The following is a 26372-nucleotide window of genomic DNA, read 5'->3' as shown; positions in this document are numbered from 1 at the left end:
CAAGCCTTTTCTGAAGACCTTTTTATGACTCACTGGAGTTTATATGTTGCAGCCTGTATCATTTCACAGGCCCAAAGCCTTCCTATTCTTCTTACACTCCCTGCAAAAAAAAGAAGGAAAATATGCTACTGTCATGGATACTTTAGGTGAGATTCCTCCATTACAGAGGGTTGGACTAAATGACCCTTGGGAGTTGCTTCCAATTTTACGATTGTATGATTCTATGATTGCTCAGCCCAGATAAGTAATTGGTTCACCTAATAATAATAATAATAATAATAATAATAATAATACACTAGTATTATTCTTCAATAGGACAAAATGAGCTTAAAGCTCTACTGGTGTCTAAATTTGCTTGTTTTCTTTTTCTCTCCTAATCCCTTTCTCCTTCTGTGTCATGTCTTTTAGATTGTTACCCTGATGGTAGGGACTGTCTACTTTGAAAACCACTCCAGGACTCTTTTTGTCAGAGGTGAAAAAAATGCTTTTAAGTAAATAAATTGTTTGTGAGTATACTTGAAGTTAGGCATGAAATGTTGCATTTCCACCCACAGGTATGTGAAATATTTGGAGAGCGAAGTGAACAAAATGTAAAGATACAATAAATCAGAAGCTACAGGATTGCTTTTAGAACCCAAATGTTTTAAGATTGATAATCCTGTTTAGCTCTCCAAATCCCATTGGTTCATTTACCATGCTATTAATAGACCAAGTGATTGCCATCATTAATATCTCCCACTTATTTTATCCATCAATATCCAGACCCATTTAAAGAAGTTTATAGCCCCAGGAGCAGAAATTAAAAGCATAGGTTCAGAAAAATATATAAGGTTCAGAAATAATATATATATATATATAATTCAGAAAAATATAGGAAGGAACACCTGTTGAGAGGACGAATAAGTTCAATCAATCAGTATAAGTTTATTGTTCTAGCCAAAGGCCATGACAGACCTACAGCAACAGTACCAATAAAACAATACAGATCATATAACAAATATGTCTAAAACTGTGTATGGATGAAAAGCATGGACAAAAAATACGTTGAAATATGGCGTTGAATAATAATGTGCAAAGTGGGTTGGCAAGAGGGGTAACAATAAAATAACTGCATAGGATTTGAAAGGGATGAGGGCCGAGGCAAAGTGGGAAGAAGAATTATCAAGTCATATAAGGAATATTCTAAGAAGTGGTTAATTCAATATATAATTGAAGAGAAATGAGAAAAAAATAAATCAGCAAGAACTACATAAAGCCAAATGAATAAGTCAAAATGGCATGCAAAAGATAAAGAGAAGGGTGTAGAGTTGTTGGCAACCACCAAGCTGTGGATTTTTAAATTCATATATTTTATAGTAGATATCCAGGCAGCTAAACAAAGTACAAATAGGTGCATATATTAGAACAAGAAGCAAAATCACATTGTCGCCTTTCTGAAGCCTGTAAAAATGAACTATTAATTTCACTGGAGTCAAGACTATACTTCATACTGATTCTCACAGCCATGTTGAACTAAAGGTAATTCAGTTTCTTCCCCAATGATTTTGTTTGACCCCCAAATCCAGGGATTCATCCCACTGAAAAGTAACATTTTGAGATACATAAAAATGGTCATATTTGGAGGTCTCCAATTTCAGCTGTGCTGATATCATATTGAGCTTTAACATACCTGCGTTCTGCTTTTAGATTTCACAGATGTGCAAAACTAATTGACCCAGTCTGGCACACCCATTCAATATATGCCCAAATATTGCCCCCAAATTCTCCCTTCCACTTAGGGAACCTCCACTGAATAAAACTATATGTGCAATAAGAAAAGAGGCATTTTGGATTCTCCTTGTTAAGCATCCAACAGTGCAGTCCTGCACATCTTTACTCAGGTGTGAATTTCACAGTATTCATTGGGGCTTACTCTGTAGTAAATGTGTTTAGAAGTTCTTCAACCTTGTTTTCAAGTTCCTTACTGCCAGCTCATCTCATGCTGAAGTTCTGAAGGAGTCCATCTCTCTTCCCATGAATCCTTTCTCTTGGTGTATTCCATTCACCTTCACTAGATGCCCTTCACTAGATGTCTTGGGTATCTATTTTGCATTAGGGTTAGGGTTAGGTCTTTATTATCTTCTCACAACTGCATGTTACTGTGTGTTTTATTGTACATGAGTTTCCATTCCTATCCACAGAGGCAGCAAATCTGTCTGCAGATGGATCAGATGCCTAAGTTGAAATAAATGTGAAGAACCATTTTATGGCCTGGGGGAAGTTATGCATACACCAGAGTTCTTGCACCGGTAGGAAATGTGCAAAAATCCAGGTCTGTCTCATACACTGCAATCCTATACATAAATGGAGAAGTAAGTTCAGTGGGACATTCTCCAGCAAGTGTGTTTAGGATTGCAGCCATTAAAAGCTAATTTCCTTATTTGCATTCTTCCTAGATGATTTTGGATTGACCCTGAAAAGAGAGTGCATTTTTTTTTTTGGGGGGGGGGAATCATTGTGCTACAGACATTGAAAAGGTAAGAGATTTAGATTTTCTCTTCCCCCAACCCTAAACTTTTGGAATTAGTTTGTACTGTGTGTGTTTTTTAAAGAGCTGCCAAAATGCTGATTCATTCCACTTTGTAGATTAGATTATTTTAAATGTCTTATAGAGTCAAGCCCTCTTTATGTCTTCCTCAATTTGCCACAATATTTTGAAATTGTCCGGGACATTCCCATAAGTGATCTGAGTTTCATCAAGCTGAAAATGAAGTCACCAAAGCAAAGCCATTTCAGTGTTCTTCGGGGTTTTAGGTTTTGCCTTTCTTTTCCTTTTTTTAATCAAATCACAGTTCCAGCCAGGTTGTTTCATTCTTTCCCATACATACCACAAAGGATACACAAAGTTAATCAAGTGTGGCCAGATGAAAAGCTGCTTATGTTGTGTGTAGGAACTGACATCAAGCATTATTTCAGTGACATCATGAGAGATTTTTAGAACTGGCAATTAAATGGGGGGAAAGTGGTTCTAAATAATTCTGGAAAAATGACATGTGATGTGGTTCTTTAAAAAAAAAAAGTTGGTGTTTCTAGGTCAAATTTGCCAGATCTGAAATTACACAGGCAATTTCATTGCACCCCTTTTCACCACAGCCAATCCCAAACTTGAAATTTGAAAGCTAAACTCTGCCTTCATTAGGCACTGAGCAAAATCCAAAGAAAGCTAAATCAGATTAAGGGTGCTTCTAAGTGGGAAACTGCTTAGGTAGGTATACTGACTTAGCAAACCTGATACATGCAAGTCATCCATGCAGATTTCTTTCTGCATCATTGCTCATGCCAAAGGCAGACCGAAGAATTAGCAGGACTGCGCCAGTGTCACTGCACTGCATGGGAAAAATGGTGTGTAAAGTCCAGTGTGATAACTGGTAGGGTAGCATTTTTCCTTCTACTTTCAAAGAGGTAATAAAACATGGAGCTGGTGGTCCTGAAGAATGGTATCTAGCTGCATTTTAAATGCCCATGAAGCCAATGGCTTCAATCCTAAATTGCTCCCTTTCATGTAAGGAGAGCACCTATTTCACAAACACCCACTCCATCTGCATCCCCTGCCCCGCAAACATAACCCAAGCATTTGGAGGGGAAGAGGGAGCTGGTGAGTGTGGTGTAGAAAGCTGTATCCTGAAAAAATGAACCCAGTAATAGTCATGGGAAAAGTTAAGATCAAAGCCACTTAATTTCCTCATTCAAACTTACCTTTACCTTTATTGTATCCACCCCCTATAAAATGTAATAAATGTTTGGTAACATCAACTTAGTTTCAAAATGCGTTCTTTGTGCTTATACTTGGAGGATTCATCCTGTTTGTTCTTCCTCGTGTACATGAAAATGTTTGCAGATCTTCCCTTGGGCCAACTGAAGAAGTTTGAAATGATTTGCTAGGGAGACCACTTTGTAGACAGACACTCTCAAGTAGAATATGTATCGTTATTTTGTGATATAATCAAGTGAATGTTGACAATGACTTTTAGGCGACTGATCCTGATCACTGCTAAATCTCTGACTTTTCAGAGAGTTACATTTGTTTGGGATTGTCAGCATGTGAATGTTATATACCAAAAATTGGACATTCGCTGCAGTTTGTGTGTGTGTGTGTGTGTTGTCTATCTGTGTATGCACACACACACATTCAGAACTCTCTAGTATATGTACAGATATTCACACAACATTTACATGGAACTGTGAACATTTGCATGTGAATAATCAAATTTGGACATTCACTGTATGTGTGTGTGTGTGTGTGTGTGTACGCACACACATCTGTAGCTGCCAACTGATGCAAGAATGGGTTATATTTACATGACTCCATTAGTTTAACTATAAACAGCTGCTTTAATTCATACCATATTCTGTTCAATTCAGAATTACATTAGTTTTAAGGAGATTAAATGGTCGCAATCCAGAGAATCAGCTCTTCACAGAGAAACAGGTGTCTGCCAATAAGTTCATGAGATGTAAGAAGGGGAATCTGCAGTGCTTCAGACACCCAATAATGTTTGTGGTGTTCAAGTTGTGCCTCTTTATAAGTACAGTACATATTGTCCAAATATTTTCTCCTTTTAAGCTTTTAGGCTACAAAATCATTTATTCTGGAGCAGTACCAGTCCACTAATAACCCAGTCCTTGTGACACCACTTCAGAAGTACTTAGGTATTTTATTAATAAGTTTATGATAGATGCATAACTTCCCAAAGATGACATTATGCTGGCATTATCTGCATCAAGGCAGATAAATTTAACTGCAGTGCCATATTTTCCAGTCTGAATTTAATGCGACTGCCCTTTAAAACGTTATTGAGCTAATTGACATGATTCTGTGGTTTTAGAAAAAAAAAGAAGCAGCAAAGCAGATGTGTATTATTAATCCTAATCTAAAACATTGGTTTTTGAATGTTTTCTTACTTGTAAGCACCAAAATATCTCGGAACATATAATAAAAAAACAAGAAAACAGAAATCTGAGATGGGAAAATGGAGTTGTTGGAAACAGACCTTTTAGCAGAACAATTTTCCTATACATTAACCACAATTTTCCTATACATTAACCACATTTTAGTGATAGATAATGTTAAACAGGCACAATTGTGGAGGAAAAGTACAGAGCTTTCCTGGTGATTTTAATAGATCCCCTCCCACAAGCAAACTGATAGGTGAGTTAATTTAAAATCCTGCTGCTCATAGAATTTCAATAGTGGTTCTGACTACATTTCTCTGACCAATGATCATCTGAAAAGGCTGTCTATGGGGCTTCCCAGATTATCAGGGTTAGTTCAGTAAGGGCACGATCTACACATGTCCCTGATGCACGGGCCACTTCCTGACTATCTAGTTCTCACAAGTGAGCTCTGGCAAGGCCCAGACATACCTGAACTCCAGGCGAATGCTCTCTTTCTACAAAAGTGGCTATAACTAGTAGAAAAAAACCATGGGAATCTGAATAGAGAAATGCTTCACAGGCTGCTTCTATATTGTAACATACTGGCACAGCCTTCCCCAATCTGGTGATTTGGTGTTTTGGATTACAGCTGCCATCAGCTGATAAGGTGTATAGTTGAAAGTAGCTGGAGGGCACCATTGGTGAAGGCTGCACTAACATGCGATCTTTCAGCAATCATTTCGTTAAAGGGGTCCGCTCCAGCATGGTTACTCTCACAAACAGCAGCGACGGACCACTGTTTTGTGGGATATTAAACTAATATTTCATGTTTTGCCAGCAGGTGCATGAAGGGGCTGAGGCTCACAGAGCTTTCCTGGTGGTGCCTCCAAAAGTGGGAGACTGCTTTGACCCCCTCCGCCGCCGCAGCAGCAGGAGGAGCTGGCCACTGAAGCTGTGCCGCACTCAGCTCCGCATTTGGCCTCTTCCTCCTCCCCCTGGTCTTTTGGGACATGGGGGGCCCGCCCCCTCGAAAAATATTGGGGGGGGCACCAAAAGGGCTCAGCCCCCAGGAGCTGGCAGCCCTGCTTGAGGCACAGGTAGTATCGGTGGCTAGTAGTCCCTTTTACCAGCTTAAGTTGGAAAGACAACTACAGCCATTCCTGGACCAAAAGAGTTCAGCCACTATATTTTTGATGTGGATAACCTCAAGATTGGATTACTACTAAGTGCTCTATTTATGGCTTCCATTGGGCTTAACCTGGAAGGTGCAATTGGTGCAGAATGCAGCAGTGAGATTGTTGACTGGGGTAGCCCATCACACCATATAACATGAAGGAACTGAACTGGCTACCAACGGCACAGTTCAAGGCCCTGCTTTTAGCATTTGAAGCCTTAAATGACTTGGAACCAGGATATCTAAGGGACCACCTTGTACACTATATCCCTGCCCGGCAACTGCTCTTCTCGGATTGAGCACGGATGAGAGTACCATATGCCCCAGAGGTGCACTTAGCCTGCACTAGAAACCAGACTTTTAGTGTTGCAGCTCCAGTTATCTGCAATAAATCACCAGCTGAAATCGGACAGGTGCCTAGCGCAATGATGTTCAGGTGCCTACTGAAGACATTTTCGTTTAGGAAGGCTTTCCTTGAGGTGCAACCCAGTCATTTATGGAAGATCAATTTTATATCTGATGAAATGGTTTTACTGTTTTTAGAGTCTGTATGGATGTTTTTATTGTTTTAAAGTTTGCTGAATTGATGTTCTTGTTCTTCGAAGCACTTGTGTTTCAGTATTTGATTCTCCTTTTTTCTTTTTCTTTTAACTGTGTCCACTGCTTCACACAAGCAAATGTGTGCAGGATTGGGGGCAGCAACGGCTTTGACAGCAGAACATCACAATTTGTGGCTTTACCAAGCAAAGATAAACCTGTATTTGGCAACAGTGCATAGCTGACAGCCCTTATTTCAATATAGTATTGAAGTATCAGGATTGCCATGAGAGTACAGAAATGGGGGACTTCCGGGTTGGCGCCTCCGGTAATGGCGGAATTCCTCTGATCGGGAGGAATTTGCTTCGTGGAAATCCGGGTCTGGCTGCCACGGCAAAGGCGAAGACCCACTAAAAATCACATTGATCCGGAGCGACGTGGGGTGAGCGGCGCGGTGCTTCGAATTGATTGCTTTTTCCACGGAGCGAAGCCGCATAGCTGTTGCCGGAGAGCGCTGACTTTTTCCTGTGGACAATTTGATCTTAAAGCAACTACCCGTGAGTCTTAATTTGGCACCGAAACGGGGAGGTTCAAAACAGGAAGTCCGCCTTCCCCTTTTGTAAATAGACTGAAGCAAAGAGGCTGCAAGCTAAAGTCTTGGAAAGCCTACTGTAAAGGACTAAATTTCCATCAGTAAAAAATATTAAATCCCCCTTGGAAGCAGGAGAAGAGGGGGGAAGTTTTGGATTGTATATGTTTGCAGGAGAGAAAGAAGGAAGTTAAAATACCACCGCTCCAAACCTGGAAACGGGCTGCTAGTAAGACTGACGTCTTTTGGAATGCTCATTGACCGTGACTAGAACGTTCACTGACAGTTAGTTAAATAAGAGAAATACATTGTTTCCAATGTCTCCGTCTACGTTTAAAAAGGAGTAAAAGTAACTGAAAATTGAAACTAACTTTGTTGTTTGAACTGTGCCTAAAAGGACTAATACAAATAGAAACTGTTTCCCTCTAGAGGAAGCTTTTGAAACTGTTACAAGAGTTGATCTGGGGGAATTTCCAGCTGCAGGATAAAAAGCTGTGAGACTCTGGGACTGACCTTGAATCGGTTAAGAATGTTGATAGAAGAGGCCTTAGCGGTCGCATTAAGTAAGATAAGTAACTCACTGGAACAGCTTAACAAGAAGGTGGATGTGGTAACTACCAAAATTGATAATTTGGGACAAAAAGTGAACATCAATACAGAAACTATTCAGAAATTGATACAGGAATCTACTTTGACATGGCAAACTGCGGAAAAGGCTAGGGAGAAAGTTGTTGCCGTTGAACCTAAAGTAACACAGTTGGAGAGAGAGAGAGTCCCAGCCTTACAGATGCAATTTGATGACCATAAGTCGATGCCTTCTACGACTGAATTTAAAGAAAATCAGATTTTGAGGATTAGAGCCCTACTTGAACTGGAGAAGGAGAGTTTGATGGATTTCATCACGCAGGAATTTGCTGATTTTTGGACCTGGACTTGGGTCAAGAAGAGATTAAAATTGTGAGGGCCTTCAGACTTGGAAGAGGAGGGAAAAAAAGAGGAGAAAAAAAATAAGAGACTGTTGGAACTACCAGAAGAACCTAGAAGAACAACAGTCAATAGTGGAAATTTTGAAAGACGTCCCGAAATATCTTTTGGATTTTGGGTTTAACTACGGAGATTTGGTTGCCCTGTTGAGAAGGAATAAAATCATCTCTAGATGGGAGTTTCCCCGAGATCTACTCTTCAGCCTCAAAGGAAGGAAAATAAAAATAAGATCAGTAGAAGACAAAGTAAAGTGCATGTATAAATACGAAGAAGACTTGCAGAAGGGACTTGGAAAAGAGTTAAGAGCATCGGACAGAAGATTACCAGGTTGATGAACTATATGGAATTGGCGGAAATGACTGGCAGAATCCGAGACCAGGGAGAAGAGACGGTGGAAGAAGATTGGGAAAAGTTTAAAGACTATTTATAGAAATATTGTAAAATTGACGAATGTTGGAAAAATGTTGGAATGAAGTTATATGGCTTTAGTAGAAATGTTATAAGGAATTAAGTATAGATAGATTATTAGAGTATTAGGGAAAAATAAGGTTATAATATTTTAAGATAAATATAGGACAGAAAACAGAGAAAGATGGAAAGGAATTGCTGAAACAATTAACAGAAGTGGAATACAAAAAGGGAGGTGTGAGGAGGTCGTTGAAACAAGTAAATGAAAGATATGACATTGAAATTGTATGATAAATTGTTTTTGTTTTGTTTTGTTTAGCTTATTGTGTTAGTGTTGTGTAATGTTTTTATACTGTATTGTATTGTCTTTTTTTTCTTTGTTTTTTTTCTTTTTTCTTTTCTTTTTTGTAGTGTTTAAAAGTAATAAATATTATTTTTTAAAAAAAGAGAGTACAGAAATGGGAAGAGGTGACAAGCCTATAAGGTAAAAGGTAAAGGACCCCTGGACAGCTAACTCCAGTCAAAGGTGACTATGGGGTGCAGTGCTCATCTTGCTTTTCAGGCTGAGGAAGCTGGCATTTGTCCACAGACAGCTTTCCGGGTCATGTTCCCAGGATTACTAAACTGCTTCTGGTGCAACGGGACATCATGATGGAAGTCAGGGTGCACAGAAACACCAAATACCTTCCCGCCACAGTGGTACCTAGGTATCTACTTGCACTGGTGTGCTTTCGAACTACTAGGTTGGCAAAAGCTGGGGCAGAGCAACAGAAGCTCATCCCATTCGAACCGGCAACCTTCCGATTGGCAAGCCCAAGAGGCTCAGTGGTTTAGACCACAGTGCCACCTGCATCTCTGGAAACCTATACCTATACTCAGAACTAAGTCCCACCATGTCCAGTAGTGGGATTAACCCCCAATGAACATGTGAACAGGTGACAAAGGCTGTGTACACATTAGTGGCTTAAAACTGATCATTCTTTTTCTCAGCTTGGATTGAAACTGGTTTGGGGAAAACACATCAAAACTATGTAGACACGCCTGCTTACTCTGCATCCAGTACATTCCCATTACTGGTTTTGGAAGCAATATACACTCAATCCATCTATCCTGTTTTTGCTTGGGAAATACTGTGTTTTGATATGGTTTTCCCCAATCCAGCATCAATCCAAAACAAACCCTAGCTGGGTTTTAAGCCATTAATGTGTACACAGCCACTGCATTTCATGAGAACCCGCAGGTTAGATACGGGATAGATAGGGATTATAGCTAACATTGTGTGTACACCTCTTCCCAAACCAGTGGTGGAGTGCACTGAATGCAAATTAAATGAGAATGTGTGCACAGCCAAAGTCCCAGGGGCTTAACACCGAAGTAAACATGCATAGAATTGTTCTGTGCAAGTTTTGGCCTTCTCCCCCCCCCCCCATGCAAGTCAGTTATGTCAGTGAAACACTTCACACCTGATATATCGTCGTAACCTTTTTAAAAAATGGATTGCCACTGGAGAGCTGCATAACGAGATGTGTGTCTCTGAATTTGGAGACACACCATTTCCCAAAGAATTAAGGTGGTCCAATAGAGCCTACATTGCTCATGGTGCACACACTCTGATTTCTTTTGCCATGCCATAAGCTCTGGTTGAACAGCTGGCTTTTCTGTTTCTGCAGGAACGTGGAAAACCTGTTTGATCAGGGATGGTTATGGGACAGAAAGAGAAATGAGTGCATGTATATGCTACAAGCAACAGTGAACATCAGAAGAGACTGCTAGATCAGGCTAATGGCCCATCGAGTTCAGCATCCTGTTCTCACACTGGCCAATTCATACCTCTATCTCACACCATCTCTCGCCAGCCTCAATCGCCTTTCATAAGATGTTACTGAAATTACGCAAGCGAACTCAATGTATACCAAGAGGACTAAGCAGTAGATTAGATTCTCAGTGCAATTAGTTCTGGCCAAGTTCCCTTTAACTCCAGAGCCTGCAATTAACTTACTCATTTCCTGAGCCCCTGCTCATTCTCATTGTCTCTTTGCCAACTGAAGTGCAACTAAGAGAACAAGTGAGAGAGAGGCCTTTTCAGTAATGGCATCTTTGCAAGGATTATGCCCTTAAAATGGGCATATCTGATCCCCTCTTTGCCCACTTTTAAGACTGCTTTATCTGTTGTCATCTTTTATACGACGTGCTTTTTACTGCTATTTGTTTAATGCGTTGTATTGTTGGGCTTTTTTATATCCTAGATTTTGATTATGTCTCAGAATGGCGGTATATAAATGTTGGAATCAAATAAATAATTATTTGAAGATTGTTTTCACTGAATTTAGAGCCCTGGTTCACACATCCATTTTTGTCTCTTGATGACTACAAACATGTGAAACAGCCATCATAGATGAATTAAACCAAAAGGAGGGGTTTTGTATTGCCTACCGTACTTCAACTCAATACTTTGCAGTGGAAGCAGTTCATACATTCAGGTTTGTGTCACGGAGTAGTGAGCTACCAAGTGATGAACATGCATTGTGTGAATAAGCCCTTATAAGAGTCCTGATTCTTTGAACTACATGTTTAGGAACATCATGCTCGCCATTATTTATAAATTCAACTATTGTCCCTCATGGTTTCCACAGAAACTGAGCCAGACGACCAAATTCAACACATTTTCATCAGGCCAGTAAACCTAGAGAATGGTGAAATACTTTTTTCCCTTTCTGTGAATCAAAATAAAACAAAATGTGTTATCAGAGCGTGGTTGCTATTCCTCTTTTGTGGGCAATTATACTATGGGGAAAAGCTGTAGGGAAAAAAGTAATGATGATTCTGTCATTTCTTTAGGCCATTTTGTTTCAGCTAAGGAGCCATTTCCCTCCTATTAAATTGCTATTTTAGGGAATTACACTAGTCCCCAGGCATGACTTAAGTCTCTATTAAAATGATTTCACGGTGCTTGTGTTTAACTATCTGATACGTGCTTTTCAAGTCTACAGTTCTCTTGTGATTCCCAGTTAATGACAAAAAGAGAGGGAAATATATGCTTCATTAACCTATTAGGAAGACAGGGCTTTTATTTTTATTTTTTTATTGTCTTCATGAATCCTGGGCAGGATCAGCAATATGTTGCTTTGGCAAGCGTTGGACAGGATCAAAACCAGGCATCAATATATGTGCTGTTAGTCAAGAGAGAACTATAATAAAGTGCATCGTGCAGGAAAAAGGAGAGACAATTACACAGCAATTGGCTCTTGGAGTGACAGTGGGGGCGTGCAGTGCTAACTGAACAAAGATATTGGATCAGTCTTTGCCAGCCTAGATGCTGTGGACAACGACTCCAAGGCTGATGAGCGTTATGGTTAAAAAAATCTGGAGGGCACTAGGTTGGCAAAGGCAAAGGTTGCCAGTTTCCAATCCCATACTAGCATTTTTTCCCCTTTTACTTCCAGGTACCCACCTGTTCCACCCTAAAATAATCCAGTTGTAAACCCTAGGTATGGGCATAAGGAATAATTTTGGATATGGGGAAAAATTGAAATGATAGATGGGCAAAAGTGTGTTTAAGAAAAAGTGCAAGGTTCTCTGTTCTTCCTTTTCAGGTGCTGTACTGTGGTTAATGCCTAATGTGTCATGTTTAATGACATCACCAGAGCCTACCCATGACATTGCCGGGGCCTGCTCCTAGGTCTTAGGTTTGCAGCTTGAAATATCAGGATCTGGGATGTTCCTGACCAGGAGAGCTGTGAATTGCAGCACAGCCAGGTCAAGCAGGTGAGGGCCCCTTCCCAGCCACTAGGCCACAAGTTACCCCTTCTTGTCAGATAGATTTTCTAGTATTCCAGATAGGTCTGGACAGAGGGAAGGAAGGAATCTACTTTTTCCAGATAAAGCACTGAATATTCCCACAAAGTTCTGTTACTTTTCCTTCCTGACATCAGCTTCCTCTGATACCTCTCCCTTCCAGACCAGCAAGTGGTTTCTAAAGGGGTGGAAATACAGTAATGAATGTGGAACAATATACAAAAGATTAGTTCTATTATTTTATCATTGAAGGAGATGCCCTAGTTATAAAGGTAAAGGTAAAGGTACCCCTGCCCGTACAGGCCAGTCTTGACAGACTCTGGGGTTGTGCGCCCATCTCACTCAAGAGGCCAGGGGCCAGCGCTGTCCGGAGACACTTCCGGGTCACGTGGCCAGCGTGACAAAGCTGCATCTGGCGAGCCAGAGCCGCACACGGAAACGCCGTTTACCTTCCCGCTGGTAAGCGGTCCCTATTTATCTACTTGCACCCGGAGGTGCTTTCGAACTGCTAGGTTGGCAGGCGCTGGGACCGAGCAGCGGGAGCGCACCCCGCCGCAGGGATTCGAACCGCCGACCTTTCGATCAGCAAGTCCTAGGCGCTGAGGCTTTAACAGTCATCAATTTCCTGTTACTGGCTGCTCCGTTATCACAGAAAACCAGCCATTTCAGAATTAAAACAATATTTGATGCACTGTCACAGAATCAAGAACTGTAACATGACAGAATCCAGTCTCCACAAAGAATATTAATAGATAAACACCCCCAAAAACTGCTCTTCTCGTTTGAACTCAGTCAACCTTATTTTTTTTAAAGTAACCCTTTCCAAATTCTTCAAGATGTACTTAACAGAGGGACACCAGATACCTCCTGCTGCTGTCAGTAAAATTCCTTTTGCATGGCTTTTTGAATATTCTCTGGCCTTCATTTTAAAGGTGGTGCTCTCTGAGCATGTACAGATGCTCTCCCTCTCTGGTGCTTAAAGAGATGCTAGCAATCCTTTTGACATGCACGCACAGAATATCGGGGACAGGGTTAAAATGTTTGCCGGACATTATACTGTGCCAGAACCGTCTATGGTATTCCTGGATATTTTGCAGCCCAGAGTCTCTCCAGAGAGAAATCTTGCATTCGTGTTACTTGCCCTGTCTAATTTAAGTGCAATATTTTGAAATGCAATCCCCCTGAGGGAAGCCTGGAACAGAATATTTCTCCCTTTTTTGCTACTGTTGGGGTTGTTTTCACATGAAGATTTGTGAGGAGATTCTGGAAGACAGATTCCGTGAGAAAATTCAAACAAGGAGAATTGATTATTAGGGAAAGAAGAAGAGCCACTGGAAGAGATTGCAACAGCAGTAGCCTTCTGCCCTCACAGAGCATTCATCCTGCAACAGCTCCACAGCCAGAGAGTGACAGAGGCCCAAAGGTGCATTCTTGTCCCACACTGTGTCACAGCAGACAGCTAATTGGCCACTTGCAACCCCCCCCCCACCCTCCCGCAAAAAAAACCCTATTTTATTTTTTTTCCACTTCTAATTTTGTTGCATTTAAAAACTTCTTAAAGGCCACATTTATCTGAAATGCTCCTCTTGCTTCTTCCTTTCCTAGTTAAATAAATTCCTCCTTGTTTTCCCACTTTATCAAGTTACATACTGACCTTCCTTTCAGGAAACATGGAGGCTGATTGGTTGGAGGCACCACACACTATTTGGGAGACAATATTACCCCGTCTCCTAAGATCTCTCAAGTTTCTATAAGTGTTCAGCTTCCTGACATTTGATTGCCCACACCCAGCTATGAAACGGAAGCAGCTAAGCAAATGGCAGTCAGAAGAAACATGCCTCTTCTGTCTACACAGATCATACTGTGTGATATGCAGGGCATATCTGCCACCCCAGTAGATGACAACCACATGCCATTTATTATGTAACTAATAGAACATGGTGATTTTTACCAAAAGATACAAGGTTTGCTATTATGTTTGATTTGCACAGCACTTAAAGCTTGCTTTTGCTCTCACTCTCAGAGGTGACTTTCAGTGCATCCCTGTTTATGCCAATAAATCTTCTTTAAATTATAGTTTGAAGTGAGTAACTTTACTTTGGGGAAAAGAATACTGGAGAATGCTGGAATGAAATATTGAAAGTCAGTGCTTCAAATCCGAAATAATTTTGATTGCCAAAAACTCATTGGATAAAGTTCCTGTGTCTTTAAAAAACAAAAACCCTCAAATACTGAATATTGTTTTAAGCATTGCAGGGGTTATCAGATTAGATGGCTTAACATTTACTGTATATTAATTGTATTCATTACTTAGATATAAGATGATAGTTTTCCTTGTTGGGATCCATGAGTCAGATTATTAAATTTATTGTAATGATAAACACCAATATTTGAATCTGGTAAGTGGTGGCCAAGGGACTTGGTAATAAGATACATGACCTTTCACCCCTTGGGTCACTGGATCACATCCGTATTAGGTCAATAGTGGCAGAAAGTCATTACTTGACTGGCATCTGTTTGGTGGCCTTTGTGGAATCAATTGACAGATTCAGACCAGTACCAAGTGAACAGGTGCTCTTCACATAGAGGCTGTACAAGGCATCCTGCAACTCTTTGCAAAACTTCGAAGTCCTTGCTTTGCTAACCCCTTGTTACAAGGAGTGACACATTTATGCTGAGAAGATACACAACACAATCATTTCGTGATTGTTTGTATGAGATTGGATTGCCTCTTCATTACTATAAAGCAGCTAAACTACTGTTGCCTGGTTCTCACAAACAGTATTGTACTTGATAAGCCTGTTACTTGACTATACCACTTAGTGAGAATTACACTAAGGCATGAGAAAGATAAATCCTGTGGTCTGATGTGGAATCTTTCCTTTTGGTATGAGTTGGGATGAGGAACCCTGGAGTTAGATGCACACCCAACAGATCTTGTTTGGCTTCCAAATGTGAATTCTGCAAAATCTGATATCTGTGCAGATTTCTTAAGAAATGTTGCGTGCTCTCTAATGTTTAATTCCAAGGACTATGCATCAGTAATGTAAAGAGTTGGGCAGCTGTACCTCTATTAGCAGACAATCTAGGCGGAGCTCATTATCTGGTCACGCATCATTAGAAAAGATATGGAAGAAAAATGGAAGACTGCTTCCAAAACTGGAACCAAATACCCAACATTAAAAAGACAAGCTCCATGAGGCTAGCTTGTGCCATTATTGTAAGGAACAAAATTCAAATATATGAAAATAAATCCTACTGCATGCTTTCTCCTCCCAATTCAGTTGTTGCTATGTACCTGACCTAGAGAAGTAATGCTGGATCCATAAATGTGTCTGGAAATGCATTTTCCAGATCATTTAACACACTTCTCAGCTAGCAAACAGTAACCAGATTTTCATTAGAGCAGAATGATTAAAGTGTGCTTTAAAAGAGGCAAGTTTACCTCTCCTTGCAAAGTGCCTTGCATGCTACTTTGAAGTCTCGACAACCACGTGATTGCATCACCTGGTGCAATTGGACATCAGGTGATCAGCAGGTGGATGGCTCTGCCCACCTGTCAAATCTGGCCCAGCAACGGTGAACTTTGGGCTTTCAAATTTCAGTGGTGCCCTGTACAATGCCCAAAGTTGGTGCCCTCTCGCCTCTCACCTTACATTTTAAATCACTGCGGCACCCCTGCAATGCTCTCTTGGGCAAACTAGTCATGCTCCCCTCAATCTTGAGGATCATCTAGTCCAACCCTCTGCATTGCAGGAATATGCATTGCAGGAATATGGGGATCAAACCTGCAATCTAATCTGTGCTAGTGATCATGAGGACAGCACCAAGAATTACCAGTATGTACTGTGACCGTGCAGGTGGCGCTGTGGGTTAAAGCCTCAGCGCCTAGGACTTGCCGATCGAAAGGTCGGCGGTTCGAATCCCTGCGGCGGGGTGCGCTCCCGCTGCTCGGTCCCAGCGCCTGCCAACCTAGCAGTTCGAAAGCACCTCCGGGTGCAAGTAGATAAATAGGGACCGCTTACCAGCGGGAAGGTAAACGGCGTTTCCATGTGCGGCTCTGGCTCGCCAGATGCAGCTTTGTCACGCTGGCCACGTGACCCGGAAGTGTCTCCGGACAGCGCTGGCCCCTGGCCTCTTGAGTGAAATGGGCGCACAACCCCAGAGTCTGTCAAGACTGGCCCGTACGGGCAGGGGTACCTTTACCTTTACCTTTTACTGTGACCGTGCATATATCCCCTGAACTGCTGTATTCTAGCACAATCCTAAGCATGTTTACTCAGAAATAAGTACCAGTGTTTTCAAAGAACTTGCTTCCTAGTAAAAATGTACAGCACCACAGACTAGCAGTGCAGTCCTCTACATGTCTACTCAGAAACAAGTCCCACTGAGTTCAGTGGGATTTACTTTCAGGTGTGTACAGAATCCTTTGTTCATTTATTTGTAGACCTCGTTAGGTAAAAAGGTAAAGGTAAAGGACCCTTGATGGTTAAGTCCAGTCAAAGGTGACTATGGGGTTTGGCGCTCATCTCTCTTTTCAGTCCGAGAGAGCTGGCGTTTGTCCGCAGACAGCTTTATCATGGCTAAACTGCTTCTGGCACAATGGGACACTGTGACAAGTACCAGAGCACACGGAAATGCTGTTTATCTTCCCGTCACAGCAGTACCTATTTTTCTACTTGCACTGGTATGCTTTCAAACTGCTAGGTTGGCAGACCTTCTTAACCTTATGAGGAAAGGACTTGTTAAAAGTTGCTTTTTCACGTGACATTAAATGGGATTTTTAACACAAATGTAAAACACTCTGCTTAGAGACAGTCAAACACCATTTAAAGATTATTGTAAGTAATTGGTATATAAATTATCCAAATAAATAAATAATATAGATATGGTAGAATTCATAGATAGGTTTTAAAAGTCTTCATTCCACATAATAATACAGATGATGTCATGAGAAAAGCTTATAAGAACTTAGCATAATGTCTGAAAAAATTAATTTTAATGTCGCTTTTAAAGGTTTTTTTCTTGCTGTTTGGGCCATATGTGTATTTGAAAAGTGTTAAATATCCAAGGTAACCAAATCAAACCTTGTTATTAAGTATAATATACAACTTATTCAGAACAAGGCATTCAAACTGTATTTTCTCATTTGTTCCAAGCCAATGTTGTCGTGATTGTTGCTGCTTAGCTGACGATACTGTCAATTGCGATAGGAGCGGTCCATGCAAAATACTCTCTGGGTAAGAAGTCTTATGTGTAACAATTTCTGTGTTCTGTAAAGCATCTAAATTGATGCCTGATATGTCGTTGTTGTAGCAGCAAAAGAAAAAGAAAAACCAGCGGTTGTGAGCACAGTAATGAAAATAGTAGTAAAGCGGTGATAAGTTGTCCTTAACTTCTGGTCATGACAAACACTTTGGAATCAGGGATGCCATCTATCTAAAATTCACATGCCCTCCCCCCCCCCAGCCTCTCATGCTCCACTCATGTGTGTGTTTTGCACCCCCTGCAGCACAGTGCCCAGTGTGACCCCACTGGTCACGCTACCCTAAATCAGCCTCTGTTGTTGGTATTACCAGCCTGCTGCTACCACATGAGAAACTTTATTCGGTTACCCTGTGCCCTTAAGTCTGCAAAGACAACCCAGCTGTTGCTATGATTGTTGTTAACCCTGAGAATAACAAACTGAATTTGTCCAAGCCTCACTGCATAAGCAGCCATGTACTGTATTTGAAAGCAGACAAGTTGGTGGGACAGCGCCCCTGTAGCCTTAAAGGACTAGTCTCCACTGCGTTGAGGCTCACATATAATCAAGATGGTGAGGGCCAGGCTCACGCTGCTTGCTCATCCCTTGATGACAACATCAAGTGATAACTGGACTGTCACAGATATAGCACCAGAAGCTGCATTTGTTTCACCACTGATGGAAGTTTCATATGAGGTGACATCAACACCTCAAATGCAGAGCTGTTTAAAAGAGTAGGCTGCCACATTCAGCTGTCAGTCATCACGTGTCCAATAATCAAGCAATGCATATTTATATGCATGTGTGAACCAGTCAGTGTTAGAAACTGAGATATGAAAGCTAGGAGCTAGATGGCTCCTTAAACTGAGGTTATGGGTGCAACAATGGAATGTCCAGGTGCGTTTTTTTATAACAAGAATACAAAGCTGAAAATGAATAAACTGCAGCTAAAATGTTATGTTCATTTTTCACATGGTCGAGTCCTTCCCCTGTTCTCCCCCCTAATATTCTTAAAAGGGTCTCTTCTGCAGTCTTCAGAGTAGCTGGAAGTGGGGAGGCAGAAAAAGGTCCTCCTTTCCTTCCACTCTGCAATTTTAATCTGAAATCTTAGGCGCAGTACGGTGCCCAGAGCTCAGAAACTTATCACGCTGTTTAAATTCCCTGTCGCAAAATGCGCCTAGAATAGTGGGAGTTTCGAACTCTGGAACCAGTCTACAGGTTGACCTTTGAATTAGATTCCACAAAGGAATGGAGCAGATTGGCAGTCTGGTTTGGACCAAGGAGGACATTCCCATAATCCTAATTTACAATACAAGATACACCCTTGTAAGGTTTCCATTCCTTTTTAAAAGAGTGAGAACGGAACAGAAAGGGGAAGAGTGTTCCTGAATAGCTGTGTCAAATAGGAGATTTTTGGAGTGTGCAGTTGGATGAACATGTAGCAGCAGAATTTCCCTCTTTTCCTTAACTCCATTTTTGGGTTACCCTCCTTTTCTCTGTGTAATCTTTTCCTGTTGCAGAATCGTGCACTATTTCATTGATGGTGGTGACCCCACTGTTACCAGATGACTTATATGCCTGCATAGCTCTGCTGGCTACAGCGAGGGGCTGATAACGCCAAGGTTGCAGGTTCGATCCTCATATGGGATCCCCAGTATGGGGCAGCTACATATTCCTGCACTGCAGGGGGTTGGACTAGATCATCAAGATCCCTTCCATTCTGTGATGAGGACGTGCCACATTAGTGGGTCCTCCTAAACTAGCAGCTGAAGACAAGAGAAGATCGACCTCTCCGTGGCCATTTAAAGTACGCTGCCTGCGAGGGAATGAGGCAGGGGATCCTAGACGTGCGGCGGGAGAGGAAGCGGGGCTGGCTTTGAAGCTGGATAGACGGTCACGTCTGTATGGGGTGCGGAGAAGGACCTGGCATCGGTTGCGGGGGGGGGGGAGGTCTCATCTCCCCACATACACGCTCTCTCCGGATCCTGGGAGCGCAAGAAGAGTTTCTCTCCCCTAACAGCCGCCTCCTCGCCCCTTCCGTCGAAGAAAACTACCTCTCGGCAACGCTGCGCAGGGGCGCGCGGAGTGGGGCGTGAATCGCTTCTGAATAAACGTCTCTATTAATGAGTTATTAGCTCGGCTCTCCTGACCTTAAAAGTGGGATGAAGAGGCGCCCAGGGCAAGAAAGGAAAGCTGCTGGAGCCTTTATCGGTCTCCTGTCAGAGGCGCCCGACCATTTGTCTTCCCCCTCAGATCGCGAGAATTAATTAATATGAAAGGAAACTTTTTTAATTGTGTGTCAAACGAAATCAGATAGGGTCTCCGCCCCTCCCAGATTCAATATATATTCTTTAGGGTCTTCGCTTCTTCCAGCTTATTTTCCCCCCTTTCTTTCACAAGGAGAAAGTGTAAGAAGCAAAGGGGTGATGTTGGGGGCGGCGGGGGCGGTATGTATGTAATATTCCCAAGGAGGGGGAAAATGATGGATTTGGGGGTAGATAATTCATCGATCCTGGCTCCTCTTCCCACTTGTTTTATTTTAGAGGTCATTAATCAATGAAGAAAAACACACCACCGCGTCTCACCTTTTTGCATGTAATACAAACACTTTCCCCTTCCTTATTTATTTCTCTGGGAATGGATTCCTAACAAATATTCGCGGATCGATCCGGTGGAGGGGGCGATGGATTTTTATCAAAGTTTGACCGCTCGCGAAACCGATCGATTTGATTTGTTTCCAGCGTTCGTCCTATAAATAATAATCTTTTTTCTTTCTTTTGGGGGGGGGGGGGGTCAGATGAGGAAGACAGCGCGAGGAGGCCAGGTGTGTGCGTGTTGTGGGCGGGTGTTCATAGGATATAAGCTTTTGCTGCCTCTTTAAACGCAGGAACTAGCGAGAAAGTAAGAGCACGCGCTGAGAAGAGGCACATTTAAAGGAAATCAAGAAGAGGAAAGCGAGGCGCAACGCGGGCTGGCGCGCACCAAACAGTCTGGCGAGGCAAGCGCAGAGAAAAAGGGTCAAGTTCTTTGCTCGCGCGCCTGTCGCTGAGCATCCGGACGCAGAACCGGCCTCCTGTTAAAATGCGCGTGCACCGCCAGGCACTCTCGCTTCTGCGCTGACCCTAGCAATCCTATGCAGCAGTGTGTGTGTGTTTCACCTTGTCTCCCCAATTCTTGGGGTGGGAATTCTTGGGGATCTTATTTGGGCCATTATATTTCATGGCTATTCCTTGCCCACTTTTAAGAAACGTGGATCACCACACCGATTGAATTATGTACCTCTCTGGGCAAAGAAAGAGGAAAAGCAATCCCCTGGGTAAAGGGGAATCGATCTCCTTGTCCCTCGCTGCACGAATGACAGCGGGAAAGTAGGGAAGGTTGGCTCGGGAACCGAGAGACGTCATCGGGGTGCTGGAAGGGACACACGTGGCCGGTACAGGACAGATCCAAAGCCGCCGCAAACTTTCGCGAGAGAGAGCGGAAAGACCTACACAAATAATAGTAAGCGCCGTCGGTTCCGCAACGTCCGAGGCCTTAATTCATAAGGAAATTGGGAGGAGGAGCGAAGGGTAGGTTTGCACTAATCCGGCATAAACCCCTATTTAAAGTTCGGGTTTAATGGTGCGGGATCTCCGAGGGAACCCTGATCTCCGGCTAGGAGAGCGGATTGCATCCCGAAAGGATCCGTTTGATTCGTTCTCGCAGATTGCCTCTCTCCCTCCTGCAAACAGCCTGTAAGACAAATGCAGCTATTGACAATGCATTTAAGCGCAAGGAAGGGAGATGAACAATCCTAGTTGGAGGTTTGTTTCCCCCTCCCTCCTCCCGCTTTTTTCCCTTCGCATCTGAAGGGTTATTAGCAAAAAAGAAAGTGTATTTATGGAAGGAGAAGGCCAATAGTTGGAATCAGAGAACTGGACCCGGACCTAGAGACCACCTAAGGGCCTGTCGTCATTCTTAACGCGTTAAATTATAAGTGATTGAAAGCGATACAGTTACAAAGGAAATTCAGGCAAAATAAAAGTTGCTGAGAGTTCAAACTTGCGCAAAAAGTCCCATCCTGCTTCTTCAGTCACTATGCCTAGGATCGTAGCCTAAAAGCGACGACAGAGTTTAGATCAACGCAGTAATTTTGCAGGAGCTCTTCGAATTATTCCTGGTTTTGTAGCGCATCATCGACCGTCTTACACTCAAGAGTTTTAGAAAACTTGTTTTCGCGGGTCCCCTCTCCCTTTCCTCCACCCGCGTGCTTAAAAGAGCAACAGAACTTTTTCTTTTTAGAAAATGACGACTTAGAAGGGTGGTAGTAGTGGAAATTCGTAATATTCGAGGCGATCGAATTGATCAAGGGCAGCGAAAGGACTTTGACAATCAGCCAGCTTTAAATTTCAGAAATCAGAGGCGCTGGTTCCTTCTCCGTCCCTCCCTCCGTCCGCCCCCCTTTAGTTGCGTGTTTGCCTTTAACTTAGGTGTTATCAATCTGTTCCGAAAAATGACGAATGACCTAGTCACAGTGACGCCAGTCAAAACATTCTCTCGCTCTGCCCCGCCGCCGCCTTTTGTCCTAGCAGTTCTGTTCAGATTTGTGTGAAAGTGTCTTGCCTTGGACGCAGACGAAAACTAAACAGCACCGGCGTTTCCCAGGCTCTCTAAAAAAAGCAAGGAGTGTGGAGCAGTGCGGGAAGGGGTGGGGGGCAGGAGGAGACACGGGCTCCGCAAACACTTGCCTGCGTGGGCTATTATTCATTGCTAAACGAGGAGCGTGGAACATGTGTCCTCGGACACGCGTGGCGCAGGGGAGCGGGTCTAGAAGCGGAACCATTCATTTCTGTCTGAGCAGAAAGCGCTTTTTGACAGGCTGTGCGCGCTAAAGCAGATTAGTGCCCCGCGCAATCTATCCGCCTTGCAAAGGAAGCACAGCAGAAGTTGGTTGGGGGGAAGTTTGACATATGTATTCTTTTTTTTCCCTGGGTTAGGTTTACACGCTACACGCAGTGTGCTCATGCTCCGAATTATGAACAACCCAAGGAAAGCGTGGGGTGGTTGGGGTACAGGAAAATGGTTCAAACGTTGACCTCGCCTGAAATCCCATCGTGTTTAACTTAGCCAATAAGACTTTAAGGGGGCAGAAGCGCGTTCGTCGGTGCACACGACCGCCAGTTCCTAACTGCTAGGCGTTTATGTGTCGTTTTGAGCAAAGGCCCGGCGACTGCGCCTCAAACGCTCAGCACGTTGCTGCACGAGTTATTCTGTAAAAACTGTTTCATCCTGGGGACAGGAGGAATGGATAAATGGATGAATAGATTAGCACCTTCCATTTGGAGCTGCTCTTGGCCAAAGGATAGAATAATAGAATTGCAGAGCTGAAAGGGACCCTAAGGATCATCTATTCCAACCCCCTGCAACGTCAACATAATGACGGAGTCCACAAGGCGCTTCCTTAGGTCTTGAAGCGGCTCGGTGTACGTTCTCCTGGCACCGACCCAAGTGGCTTGTGAATCGCAAAAAAGGGGCTACAAAGTGGTTTGACTTTGAAAGAGGACCGTGTTTAATTCCCTGTTTCCAACAAGGGGAAAGTTATGAACCAATGGTTTTATTCGGCAGCTAAGACCTGGGGGATGGGGGGGGGGGTGGAAGATGGGGAAAGGTGGGACGGGGCGTGGGGGGAGAGAGTCGAAAGCCAAGCACTGGAATACCTCTGAGCCGACGGGACATCCAGAGACCAGCAAGGCTGATCTGTGGGGTGGGGACTCCGAAGTTTTGCCTGGGCTCCGGGAAGGGGCTCGCCTTGGCAGACTTTCAGGGGTGCCAACTTGAATCGAATACGGAGGGAGGGGCAAGTCGCGCCCCACATAATCGATCACAAGACACGGCACACCATTTGAATGGACACTGGCCATCCACTGGGGGGGGGCGGACCACCCCCTCAAATATTTATTGGGGGGCGAAGGGACCTCGACCCCTAGCAGTTGGCTCCTGGGGACGCTTCACCCTCTTCCGGAACCCAGAAGTCTACCAATGACCCCCAACCCTGCCCTGCAGATTCCCTCCCTTCCCTCCAGCCGTCTGGCAAACGACGGAAGCAGCAGCAGCAGCCTTCTCGCCCTGTTCAAGAACCAGGCTGCTCTGAACTTAACCTACGCGAGGTTGCGCGCGGCGGGGAGGGTGGGGGTTGTGTTGCGAGTTTAAGCAGCGCTCCGATCCGCCGCTCTTTCCCCCTCCCTCTCCTCCCTCTCCCTCCTGCCTCCCTCACACGCTTGTGTTTAGTGCTGTCGTAAAACCCACGTGTCTCGCCCGGAGGCTGCCAGAGCGCCGAGCGCAGCCGAGCCCCGCCGCTCCTGCCGTAGAGCGCCGCGGCGAGAGCTAGCGAGGAAGACGCTGGAGATCTCCACGCGGGACAGCCTTCCCACGTCCCTGCCGTCCGAACCCCGCTCGGGCGCCTCTCCCGCTGCTTGAGCGGAGCTTTTCGGGAACATCATCTCTCCAGCACCCCTTCCCCACCGTCTCCACTTTCCTTCCCCTCCGCGACCCTGGATCTCCTCGGGGAGACAAGAGCCCTGCGCGCCTTCAGATCCGGGTAGCCCACAAAGAGATCCAGGTAAAAGAGAGGCGGGCGGGAGGATGGATAGCTAGGGGATCAGGGTAAGAGATCTGGCGGGATCCTTCGCCTTCTGCTCAAGTTGCCACGCCGCGCGCCAACTTCTCTCCGGGACGCTGGGGAGAAAAGTGGCCTGGCGCGTTTGGCTGGCTGCGCGCTTCCCCTTTCGCTTTGCGATCTTCGGTCCCTAGAAGTCCGTGGGGACTTCCCTCGCCCCAGAACTTGGCAGGATGGGACGGTCCGGGGTGGGGCGGCGGAAGGAGGTGGGTAGTTCAAACGCGATCCGGAATATTACTCGCCTGGGAGCAATTTGGGGATGGCGAGGCCAGATCCCTGGCAAGAATGGGTGCCCCGGGGTCGCTTTCCTCCCCATCCCTCCCTGAAACTCAGGATCGCGGCAGACGTTGAGCCGTTGGCGGGCACCAAATGCGCCTCCTCTCCCTCGCGGAGCGGCTGCTGAGAGGGTCGAAGTCCGTCGGGAGTAGCATCCTTCAGACTCTGAGCCCCTCACCGCCGTCCCGACGGCGCTTCTCACGGCTCTTTCTCTCCCCTCTACCTCTCCTCCTTCCTCTCCTCCAGGCTCGCAGAGATGCTGAAGCCCGGCGATCCCGGAGGATCGGCTTTCCTCAAGGTGGATCCCGCGTACCTCCAGCACTGGCAGCAGCTGTTCCCGCACAGCAGCCAGCAGCTCAAAGGCGGCGCCGGGCTGCTGGGTCACCTCCAGGCGCCCGAGAGAGCCGTCGAGCCCCAGGCTGACAGCCTCCGCCCGCTGCCGGCCTCTCTCTCGTCGGCGGCGTCCTCGTCCTCTTCCTTGTCCTCTTCTTCGTCGTCTTCCTCCTCCTCCTCCTCCACCCCGTCGTCCGCCCCGTCTTCGTGCGCCGTCGCCTCCCTGGCCAGCTTGACTGCGCTGCCGGTGGCGCAGATCCCCGTCTTTGGACCGATTCAGAGCTCCGAGTCCCCGACGGGAGCCCCGGTCGCCCTCCTGCAGACCAAGGACCTGGGCGGAGGCAGCGGGGTGGCCAAGGGCGGCGAGAGGGCGCCGGCCCGCTTTCGCTGCACCGCCGAGGAGTTGGACTATTATCTGTATGGGCAGCAGCGCATGGAGATCATTCCACTCAACCAGCACACCGGGGACCCCAACAACCGTATGTACTCCCCACCCAACCTTCCCGACGCGCGGCAGGGCACAGCCACTTTGGCTAAAGTTTGGGGTGCAAATGTTTAATATTGGGGGGGGGGAGAGAAAGAAGGACCCGCTCTCAAAAGTGAGAGAGCCACTAAACTCAAGAGAGCTTATGGAAGCAGGAACTTACGTCAAGGAGATGAGTAACCATATAACCTTTAGAAGGCAGCCCTATAGGGAAGTTTTTAATGTGCAATGTTTTATTATGTTTTTATATGTGCTGGAAGCCGCCCAGAGTGGCTGGGGCAACCCAGTCAGATGGGCGTGGTACTAATAATAATGATGATAATAATAATAATAATAATAATAATAATAATAATAAATAAATAAGCCCTTGACTCAAAACTAAGCCCTGCAGTGGGGCTTAGCCCCAGAGATTTTGTGTGCGTGAGATTGCAGGCTAAATTAAGGGCATCCCAAGCAGAATTGGTCATCCAGCACACGCAGACTCTGCTAGAATTACTGCTTGGAACTAAATAAAACACTTCAAGATGCCTTTAGACGCCTCCTCCTTGCAGAATGTCCCCAAATGATCGCTGGGAAACTTTGTAACTTCCCCCAAAGTCTCAAGAGCACATACTCCGAAATAAGTCCCACTCCCAACAACGGGGCATTGGCAAGGCAGGACTTTGTGGTCGTCTGAAGCACTTAGCGCTATAGCAGGACTGGAGAGTGACCGGCTGCATACCAAATGTTTTCTAGAACTTTGCTGAAAATAGGGTGGTGGTTGTTGTTTTTAAAAATGAATATGTTTTATTTAAATATTGTATGGAAAGCTAAAATGTGTGGAAGATGTTTTTTCTACACTGAGAACAAACAAACAAAAGTTTTGCTTTTTTGTCCCTTTAAAAATACTGTATCCTTTCCCCTTCGGCCCTTGTTCATGCCAGTAGCACAACGCAGCTGGGTTTGCCTTCTCAGCGTCAAAGGCGAGGCACGTTCGTT

General features: G+C 44.5%; 1 protein-coding gene and 1 long non-coding RNA gene across 8 annotated transcripts in view; both read left to right on the top strand.

Moving 5' to 3' along the window:
- Window positions 1-19663, top strand: part of LOC307226857 — a 29226-nt gene extending 9563 nt beyond the window's left edge. Inside the window, exons 2-5 of one of the 3 annotated variants that reach the window (XR_013843600.1) lie at window positions 409-2516; window positions 12200-12371; window positions 17561-17641; window positions 19167-19663. This is a non-coding gene — a long non-coding RNA (uncharacterized lncRNA). Of the gene's footprint in view, window positions 1-408; window positions 2517-12199; window positions 12372-13649; window positions 14039-14066; window positions 14478-17560; window positions 17642-19166 lie in introns of those variants that run through there. The other 2 variants (XR_013843601.1, XR_013843602.1) reach the window with 2 other exon arrangements.
- A 788-nt stretch (window positions 19664-20451) lies between these two features.
- PRDM6 (PR/SET domain 6) overlaps window positions 20452-26372 on the top strand; it is a 106502-nt gene continuing 100581 nt past the window's right edge. For 2 of the 5 annotated variants that reach the window (XM_079995581.1, XM_079995580.1), the window contains exons 1-2: window positions 20452-20470; window positions 24824-25389. In XM_079995581.1, the coding sequence (XP_079851707.1) occupies window positions 24834-25389 (556 nt within the window). In that variant the 5' untranslated portion in view covers window positions 20452-20470; window positions 24824-24833. Of the gene's footprint in view, window positions 20471-23414; window positions 24245-24823; window positions 25390-26372 lie in introns of those variants that run through there. The other 3 variants (XM_079995577.1, XM_079995579.1, XM_079995578.1) reach the window with 3 other exon arrangements.

This window comes from Podarcis cretensis (assembly GCF_951804945.1).
Source record: "Podarcis cretensis genome assembly, chromosome: 11".
Taxonomy (NCBI): domain Eukaryota; kingdom Metazoa; phylum Chordata; class Lepidosauria; order Squamata; family Lacertidae; genus Podarcis; species Podarcis cretensis.
The sequence above is the reverse complement of the archived record's forward strand: the minus strand, read 5'-3'. Positions and strand labels throughout refer to the sequence as shown.